We start from the raw sequence: 9,520 nt of genomic DNA, 5'->3' as shown, positions 1-9,520 counted from the left end.
TGCAATAATATAAAATAAATCAATCATTAATACGAATATCGTAAATATAGTATAAAATTTAAACAAAGCGTGATTAAAAAAATAATTAATATGGTTGATTAACACAAATTTCAAATTAGTAAATCTTATTTAATTAAAATTTCAATTCGACATTAAAAATAGATTTGATTTGCATTTGTAATCTTTGAGAAATTATTTTGGTGAAAAATATGATTAATAAATTTATATATAAATAATAGGTTTCACTATTTTCTTCATCCTCATCTTAGTTTATTCCAAAAAATACATGTTATTTGGAACCTCTTCTTAAGCTCTTTCATGGCAACTCTAAAAAATCTCCCTACAGAATTGTTGATCATGATCCTATCGAGGCTTCCGCTAAAGACTTTATCCTCATTCAAGTTAGTTTGCAAATTCTGGTATGCTCTGATCAACGATCCTACAAATTGTTCTCTCCAACATAAGTCTATTCTTCTCAAGCATATCATTCCCGATGGTAGATCATATAAACATGTACACTTCATCCTCAAGTTTTCCCATGACCTCGATCGATCTATATCTATTATCAATTTCGACTTGCCATTTAGTAAAGATAATCCGTTTTCCGACATTTGTGGCCATTCTCATGGCTTGGTTTGTCTATCGGACGATAAAGATGTTTTCCTCTTGAATCCGACGACTAGAGAGTTTCGTAAACTCCCTTCGTCGATTCTTCACTACACTGGACCTGATCATGAACTTCATTCTTGGAACTCAAAAACTGTTGGGTTCAGATACGATTCCAAATCTAAAGATTTCAAAGTGGTTAGGGTTGTAGAATTTGTGCACATATACGATTCAGATGGTCCAACTAAAATGGAAATTTATGATTTGAGAAAAGATAGATGGAGGGAAATTGAATCCCCTCTCCCTGACCATTTAATGTCGATCTGTTCTTTTGATATATATCATGAAGGAAAATATTATTGGTGGTCACGAAATATAATAGGAAGTAATATCATACAAACGTTCGACATTAGCGAAGAAGTTTTTGACGAAATTTCAGTACCGGACAGTTTATCGTATGAGGATAACGTGTATATAAGTATTGGGATTTTAAATGGAAACATTGTTATACTTCGTACATTTTACCATCGAATAATAGAGAAGGAAAAGGACATATACGTTTGGGAGAGGAAGAAGGATGAAGATGGTGTTGTTTCATGGTCAAAGCTATTCACAATTGGTCCGTCGTTTGGAATTGAGAGGTCATTGTTGGCAGTGAGTTCGGATGAACTTTTAATGGAGACCAATGAAAGACAATTGATTTTTTATAATATTAAAACTCAACGAGTCAAACCTATTCCAATAAAAGGGCTTGGAGGCTACTTTTGTGCAACTTTATTTGAGAATAGTTTAGTATCTGTGAAAGGAGGACATAATATGTTATATGAGTTTTAAGTTTAGATATGTTTAAATTTGTTATGTTTATTCTTTACGTCATTACAGATATTGTTGTTATAAATTTTTATATTATTATTATTATTATTATTTTATTAGTATGAAAAGCATATTTGTAGTTAACTATTATATTATTATTATTTTAGTATTAAAAACTCGGTCATCTCTCCTAAGAATGATATGCCTAGAAACGAGTTAATAGGAAGTCATTTATATTTAATTTTTTTTATAGGCACGTCCAACCAATTCTAACTATAAAAAGTTTTTTTTTTTTTTTTTTTAATTCACCCCTTTTCAAGATTTGCATTTAATTGGTATTTATATGAATAACATATAACACTAATAATATGGATAACATATATAACATAAGACCAATGCTTTATTAATTTTAGATTAATTATAGAGGAAGAAAAGAATATGTAGCCGTCAAACCACTTTTACCTCTTATCTACAATTTTTCATATATATAATTTCTTTTTTACCCATTGAATTTAATTAGATAATCTACCCATTATAAAATAAATAAATATTTTAAAATTGTACAACTAGAACAAAATCGAAACAATATTAAATTCCCTCCAGCCCGGGCCCATAACCCCACAAAACCCGACCCAACTTTTGTTTTTTTTTTCAACTTAAAAACCGATATAAATCTTAAAAAAAAAATAAATAAACCGATGATGTATTAAGACCCTATTTTGATTTTTTGTTTTTGAAATTAAGACCCTATTTCTAAATTTGGAAAAATAAAACCCCATCTAATAATTTAAATTAAATATATTTTTTATTAAGAAAGTTAAAAACATTCATTCTCATCGATTAATTCAAAAAAACCAAACATCAATTTATTCCAAATTTTATTATGCATTTATATGGATAATATTTAAAATAAAATAAGAGACTAACATATATATTTAAACATAACATAACATATTTTCTACGAAGATAAACATAACATATATTTAAACAAACATAACTTTCCAGTATTTTTCAGATAGAAAAAAAAAAACAAAAAAAAACTACAATTCATCGTGAATCGTGGAAGGAGTTATGCAACTTGTTCTAAGTTCTGGGCTACAATCGATCAAAGTCACCGCATCCGTATCAAAACATAAAATAATTTCGAATAATTGTTTCTGTTTAGATGTATCCTTGTTGCAGTGGAGGGCAGGCCTTTTTCCTATTGCAATCTTAATAGCATTTTCAACAACAAGATAATTCAGAGATATGTTGACATCCGGGTTAAGATGGGCGGCATTCAAGATGGCTAATTATATTGAAGGTAGAGTTCAATCGAATACGGAGAGATACTTCAAAATATTGATATTGGGTAAATAATGAACATTTACCGTGCTTATCCCATTCGTGTTTCCAAAATGTTTCATGGTCGCCGCTTATCACGTCTGGCCAATACATTTCTAGCTGTGTTTTGAGTGGAGCAAGCTGTAAACAAAAATAAAAAATCCACTTAGGATGCACTAATTAAATTAAATCAAATCATAAACACTAATGAGTTGTAATGACACAGAAGATACCTGTTTTGTTGGGTCCAATTTTGGCTTAGAAGTACAAACAACCATATCCCCCGAGAAATAACTAGGCCAGAGACCATGTATGGTGAACATCTTAGGAGGTGCAGTATAACAGACTACATCTTTAGTCTTACAAGTAGCGGGCGGCCATTGTAAAACCATTTGAAAGTAGTCGAAGGAATACACAGAATTGAAAAACAAAAGGAGTGAGATGCAAATGGGGAGAAGATTGGAGGAAATGAAGGCCATAGCAGAAGAAGTAGAGAAAGAAGGAGAGGGAGATGGGGTGATGAACATGGCAGCAACCCATCCATACTTATAGTGTGGAAGGATATGCACCTCACTCATTAAACAACAAATATGGAAACTCTTCCTTGGCTAAATGTAGAAGTTCATACTTGTAGAATGTGGAAATGTCTGAAGCAAACAACCCTACTCGCCCAATTTCCATTACTCGGTCAGTGTGGAAATGTCTAAAGAGTAGACATCTACTGACCACCCAAATTTCCATTTCCAGTGAGAATAAATTAATAAAATAAATAAAACTAAACAGAATCAGATTTTTTAATTAAAAATAAAAAATGAGAATCTCCTAATTTTAACCTTTTTTATTTTTTTATTTTTTTATTTTTGGTAAGGAAACAGAATTATTAAAAAATAAAAATAAAAAATTACCGATGTAGCCGGCGAGGGATCTCACGTCCACAACCTCGGGATCGTCTCCAAACGTTCCCTCCATCCTCCGGCCTTCAGCCAATGTCTCCAACACCTGCACAGAGGAAGAAAAGAGCAGAAAAATCGAGAGAGAGAGAACCCGCACCTCCAACGGATCCACGACCATACCTGAAGTTCTACGCTTCAGCAAACCCTCAGACCTCACCAAGGACCGGAACCGCGAAATGAAGAAAGAAAAGGATGGAAGACAGTAACCTTCGATCTAGCAAACGATGAAAAACGAGCAAACACGCAGAGGATTAACACGACCATTATTCTGCGAAGAGAGGAGTTACGAGCCAAGGAACACTTTGATGCACAGGAGTGATTATTACCAAACGGCGCCATAGCTTTTCCGGCGAAGAGAATGAAGTGGTACGTACAGAGGGAAATGGAAGGGAATGGGGAAAATGAGGCGGAGGAGGCGACGGGTAAAGAAAAAGAAGAAACACGTTAGGGTTTTAGGGTTTCTAGCGTGGTAGTGTCGGGTTGAGAGAATATAACCCGTGGACCCGGTGGACCCGCAATACCCCCTACATCAATTTTAAAAGATTGAAATGATTTTATTAATTTAAATTTTTTGTTAATAAAGGTTTAGAATTTTAAGGATATTTTAAAAATTGGGTAATAAGAAGAGATTAATTTTTTTAGAAAATGGAAGATAAAAATGCGAGCAGGTTGATCCTAAATCAATGGCAGCCATAGTTGTCTGCCACGTTGATTCCTGAGAAGCGTCAATTTGAAGAAGAGAGCGGGTGAATTCAGCCGGGAGTGCAAGTTTTAGAATATAAAGAAGGAGGAAGAGACAGAAGGAGAGCATTCTGTAGCATAATCTGCATATAGCCAGTGAGAAATCGATTCGAGGTTTGAAGCTTGAGGTTATGGCCACTCTTCGTGTTCCTGACGATGTTCCTTCCCCGAATGCCGATGCAGAAGCCATTAAAGCCGCTCTCAAAGGTTATCCATCCATCATTATACATTTTGTTTTCTTTTCCTTTTTACTTGCTCTGATCGGGATGTGTTTAGGCTTGTGATTATGTGATGATTCTGATTGTCTTTCTGAATCTGTTGTTCCTTCTCTCTGTAGGGTGGGGGACTGATGAGAAGGCCATCGTCGCGGTGCTTGGCTATAGAAATGCAGGTCAGAGGAGGCAAATCAGGATTGCTTACGAACAGCTTTTTGAAGAGGATCTTATTAAACGCTTTGAATCTGAGCTCTCTGGCCACCTCGAGGTTCTTCTTCTTCACCATATTTTTACTCATTTCTTTTATGTTCTTCGTATTCGTCGTCATCTCCCTCATAATCATCATGAACAGTATCGGATACTGTTCGCGATCATCGAAACCATTGCATTTTCTTCCCATTTTCTTAGAAGATCGACCGATTTTCTTGTTTATACGATTTTTGCTGATTCGGAGCTCGATTGTTTGTTGTCGAAACAGAGAGCTGTGTATCGATGGGTTCTAGATCCAGAAGACAGAGACGCTGTGTTGGCGCACGTAGCCCTAAGGAAGCCAAATGAGGATTTCGCAGTGCTTGTTGAATTTTCTTGCATTTACTCTCCTGAAGAGTTCTTGGGTGTTAGAAGGGCGTATCAACACCGTTACAAGCGTTCATTGGAGGAAGATGTTGCCGCCAACACTCACGACGAATTTCGCAAGGTCCATAACTTATCCCTATTCCATTTTATCAACTCCATTTTCCATTGTTATTGGTTTCATGATCGTCCGTATTTGGATCTCTCTGAACTAAGAACAAGAATCCACCACCGCCATTTTACACACTTTTCAATTTTGTCTTTTAGGAATTCAAATCCTTAATAGTTATTCCGAGAATAGGCTACTTGGAACAAGAACAAATTCTAAATTAGGAAAGAGATGGATGTATTGGGAGATTTGGAAAGTGGAGGAGTCTAAACTGATGCCACTTGAACACAGAGATTGTAATGATATACAAGAGAATGACATGAACAATGAAGATTGAAGATAATAGTTTTGGTGATTGTTGATTGTGGGTTTATGATTAATCAATGCAGCTGTTGGTGGGATTAGTGAGTTCATATCGTTACAATGGAGATGAGATCGATTCAAAACTAGCCAAATCAGAAGCTGAGATACTTGAACGTGCAGTCAAAGATAAGAATTTCCATCATGAAGATGTCATAAGGATCCTAACCACAAGGAGTAGGTCACAGCTTATTGGAGTTTTCAATTGCTACAAAGATGCCAATGGCATTACCCTCTCCAAGGTACAAAGCTAAGAGTACTCATCCTAGATTACATTGATATTAATGTTCATCACAAAAACCAATTTGATTGATAGTTTAATATTGCTGCTAATTTAAGACGAGATCTTCAAAACAAAACAACTTCGAAGCTGAATCATGTTGTCGTTTAAGTTGGTATCTGTTGTCTGTTGCAGCAATTGGGTGAAGACCGTGCAGCCAATGCGTTCACTGAAGCTCTAAAAACTGTGATTCGATGCATCAATAACCCTATCAAATACTATGAGAAGGTAATGAACTCACTCTCCCAAACTAGATTATGTTGTTCATATGTTTTTTTCAGTGAATTTTTCTATTCCAATGCTTGCAATGATGAAGAACCTAAGGGGAGCCTCTATATTTGCTAGCTGTGAGTTTGGGCCGTTACAATTTTTGACATCAAATAATCCATCGGTATCATCTTCCAGGTGGTGCGAAATGCAATCAAGAAGGTTGGGAAGAGCGACGAGGATGAATTGACTCGAGTGGTGGTGACGAGGGCGGAGAAAGACCTGAGGCAGATAAAGGAGGCTTATCACAAGAGAAACAGTGTTACCCTTGATGATGCTGTGTCCAAGGAAACCTCCGGTGACTACAAGCACTTCATCCTTGCTCTTTTGGGTAATAACCAAGCTGATGATTAAAATCACTGCTTCTTGAGTCCAATAATATTTTTGTTACCTATGAGTGTTGTGTGTCGGCTTGTAACGTATAATAAACTCGGTTCGTGCTCTGAGACTGACTTGTTTCCGTCGAGGAACACTTGGTTTTGTAACAAATGCATATTTACATTAATTACATTGTTTTTGTTCAACCCCGACTTTATGAGATATATGCTTTTGATCGATAATAAACTCAAAATTTTAAAAGTTATAGATGATTATCATTTAAAAACTCCAAATAAAATAACATTAAAAAGATTAGAAACAAAAGCAAAATTGAAATCAAATTCTTCTCAGGGGCTTTATTTATTTATCCCATGCATGCATTGGTTGATCCAAGAAATTATTTCGTTGTTCAAAAGTGCCCTCCAAAGTTTTCTGTCACCATCAATGATCACAATCAAATGTTTAAAAAAAAGGAGGGCAATAAAGTAATTTTATTTTCCGACATAAATCACTTTTTGTACAAGTCAATTATTATCCATGCAACCCATTTTGAATGTCTCAACTTAGAGTGGAATATCCATAATTTTTACTTCGAGCTTGATTATTTAGACAATTCAATGAGCTCGTTAACTATCTATGTGAGCTCGTTAACTATCTATGTGAGCTCGAAAAGAGCTACCGTGTAAGTGCAAGGGAGATAGACGTGTAGCCTAGTAGCTAGTGATAATAATGTCTACATATTCTTCCAACCATATAATACCATAACTGGGACCTGATCACGATTAATCTTAATGGAAACTTAAGTCTCAAAATACTTTTTCTTCTTTTTTGTGTTGTGTCCCATTTTAAGCAAGATTCTTCCATAACTTGGACGTGATCATGGGTCGACCCATGACATTTGGTGGTCCTCTACTTAATTTCTGTGTTTTTAATTTATTTTTTTCTTCATATCAATTATAATTGAAAAATAATATTTTTGAAACCATAATTCTGGTCAAACTCAATTTATTATTATTATTATTTTTTTGTTCTATTACCGTTTATGTCATAAGTTAATTTTAGACTTTAATTAAGTTTGCAACAATTTTAGTATAAATACTTCTAATTTTGTTATAATTTAGGTATGTAACAATTTTAATAATTAATTTTATTATAATTTAGTGTCGAATATATTTATAATTAATAAATACTAAATCATTAAATATTAAAAAAAAATACTTAATTTTAATTAAAACAAATTAAATACATCAAATCTCCAGAAATAAAGTTCTAGATCTGTGACATTTATAATAAATAAATATTAATAATGTTATGAAATTATTTAAAAGAAAAAAGAGGGAAAAAAAAAGAATTATGTTTTCTTATTACTATAAAAGTTTTGGACTATATTGATGCATAAATTAAAATAAAAAGTTAATTAAAAATAAAGAAAAAAATAAATTGAAGAAGGGAATATATCTTTTTCAAAAGCTGCCGAATGCCAGCTCACCTAACCCATTTAGGTTATACAAATCGGCAACTAATTAAACATACCTAAAACATCTATCAACACATCTCGCATGTTTAAAAATTGAGCATCGAAATTTATATTTATTTAATTCTTAAATTTTTTAAAATGTCTAATGAATTTCTAAACTTTTAATTTTGTGTGAAATTCGATAAATTTTAAATTTATTTATTTTAAAATTTTAATTTAGTAGGTTAAAGATTTATTAGATAAAGTTGGAATAAATAACTATTAAATATATCAATTTTATCTTTTTTTCAAAACAATTTAAGTATCTTAAATTAATTTCTTCCACGGTATTTTTTTTAAATGCTAAATTTGAAAAATATTTTTAAATAAATAAAAATACTTTATGTTATTTTCTAAATAATTTCAAATTAAACTTAAATAAAGGGAGCAGTTTAAGATTTTGAAAGTATTTCAAACTAAATTAGACATTAAATTATAAAAGAAAATTATATTTTATATTTTATCTCAAAAATATAATTATCTAAAAAAAATATTTTTATTAAACATTCAAAAAATAAAAATAAAAATACTTTTTTTTTTTCAAAATAAATTAAAAAAATGATTAAAAACTGTCTTTTAAATTTTTTTAAAGGTTTATTAATTGCCTTTCAAAATTTTTAAAAACTTAAAACAAACACTTTAAACTTTAAAAAAAAATGTAATTTTAAAAAAAAAAAAAACTAAAAGACGAGAGTATTTTTTAAATTTTTTTAAAAAAAGTGGAAAGGAATTTATTAAAAATATTTTAAAGTAAAATATAAAAAGTTTTTTTTTTAAATGATATATATTTTTTTATGATAAATAGAAAGTTTAAAAATAAGTTATTTAATTAAAATTAGGAAAATTATAAAAGTATGAAGAGAGAGAAAGCGTGTGCGTATGGCGTGAATATCAAAGAAGAACAAATGAATGCATTCAGTATTTTCCCAACATCCAAATACCAAAAAAGGCACCAATATCAGGGCTCTGACACAAGATTCGCTGTTCCAATTTAAAATTAGATAACCATATCTCATCTTTAAATTAATATAATTCTAAATTATTCAACAATATCAATGTCACACTTATCGTCTATTTGATCGTATCGTAATTCTTAATCTCATTGTTATCGAACTTTTATTAGTCTTCATATTCAAAAATATATGTTCATAATTAATATTGAAATGGACGTAAATATGTATGAAATAAAAAATATATATCTGAGGAATGAAATCAAACCAAACTCTGTTTGATTTTTTTTAATCCCAATTATGGAGATCGGAGACGATCTATTTATTTTTTATAAATAAAATATGTGAATAATTGGTTGTATTTATAAATATTATTAAGTTTATTCTGATATTTAACTTTTTTTTTTTTTTATTTGTTAAGAAATTATATTTAAAAATAAAAATCATATATTAAAAAATTACAAAAAAAAAAAAAAAAAAAAAAAAAAAAAAAAAA

At 31.4% G+C, this 9,520-nt stretch overlaps 3 protein-coding genes across 6 annotated transcripts; 2 read left to right on the top strand and 1 right to left on the bottom strand.

The window, feature by feature from the left end:
• Nucleotides 1–318: 318 nt before the first annotated feature.
• Nucleotides 319–1,440, top strand: LOC111449904 (F-box protein CPR30-like). The gene has a single exon (XM_023089991.1). It carries the CDS (start codon nt 319–321, stop codon nt 1,438–1,440), a length of 1,122 nt encoding a protein of 373 aa, XP_022945759.1.
• Nucleotides 1,441–2,373: 933 nt separating this feature from the next.
• Nucleotides 2,374–4,195, bottom strand: LOC111449386 (ribonuclease 1-like). 4 transcript variants are annotated; one of them, XR_002711596.1, is made up of 4 exons: nt 4,022–4,189; nt 3,648–3,909; nt 2,976–3,463; nt 2,374–2,883 (listed from the first exon to the last, which is right to left on the bottom strand). XR_002711596.1 is itself a non-coding variant. In XM_023089253.1 (4 exons), exons 2-4 carry the CDS (start codon nt 3,318–3,320, stop codon nt 2,581–2,583), a joined length of 489 nt encoding a protein of 162 aa, XP_022945021.1. In that variant the 5' UTR covers nt 3,321–3,463; nt 3,648–4,192; the 3' UTR covers nt 2,374–2,580. The 4 variants fall into 4 exon arrangements, 2 of the variants coding, with proteins under 2 accessions (XP_022945021.1, XP_022945020.1); XM_023089253.1 differs by having other exon boundaries at nt 2,374–2,630; nt 2,790–2,883; nt 3,648–4,192; XR_002711597.1 differs by lacking the exon at nt 2,976–3,463 and having other exon boundaries at nt 3,648–4,195.
• A 113-nt stretch (nt 4,196–4,308) lies between these two features.
• On the top strand, nt 4,309–6,764 carry LOC111449382 (annexin-like protein RJ4). Its single transcript, XM_023089249.1, has 6 exons — nt 4,309–4,643; nt 4,774–4,919; nt 5,130–5,348; nt 5,723–5,935; nt 6,109–6,201; nt 6,379–6,764. The coding sequence occupies exons 1-6, from the start codon at nt 4,568–4,570 to the stop codon at nt 6,592–6,594; spliced, it is 963 nt and encodes a 320-aa protein (XP_022945017.1). The 5' UTR covers nt 4,309–4,567; the 3' UTR covers nt 6,595–6,764.
• Nucleotides 6,765–9,520: the final 2,756 nt, after the last annotated feature.

Source organism: Cucurbita moschata, unplaced genomic scaffold, assembly GCF_002738365.1.
Source record: "Cucurbita moschata cultivar Rifu unplaced genomic scaffold, Cmos_1.0 Cmo_Scf00011, whole genome shotgun sequence".
NCBI lineage: Eukaryota > Viridiplantae > Streptophyta > Magnoliopsida > Cucurbitales > Cucurbitaceae > Cucurbita > Cucurbita moschata.
Note: the sequence above shows the minus strand (reverse complement) of the source record. Positions and strands in the feature narration are given on the sequence as shown.

Excerpts from the sequence above, each read along its gene's own strand:
- LOC111449904 (XM_023089991.1), top strand. The coding sequence starts at position 319 with ATGGCAACTCTAAAAAATCTCCCTACAGAATTGTTGATCATGATCCTA.
- LOC111449386 (XM_023089252.1), bottom strand. The coding sequence starts at position 3,320 with ATGAGTGAGGTGCATATCCTTCCACACTATAAGTATGGATGGGTTGCT. Across the intron at positions 2,884-2,975 it reads AATTGGACCCAACAAAACAG|CTTGCTCCACTCAAAACACA; the intron begins GTATCTTCTGTG and ends TTTTGTTTACAG.
- LOC111449382 (XM_023089249.1), top strand. The coding sequence starts at position 4,568 with ATGGCCACTCTTCGTGTTCCTGACGATGTTCCTTCCCCGAATGCCGAT. Across the intron at positions 4,644-4,773 it reads CATTAAAGCCGCTCTCAAAG|GGTGGGGGACTGATGAGAAG; the intron begins GTTATCCATCCA and ends TTCTCTCTGTAG. Across the intron at positions 4,920-5,129 it reads AGCTCTCTGGCCACCTCGAG|AGAGCTGTGTATCGATGGGT; the intron begins GTTCTTCTTCTT and ends TTGTCGAAACAG.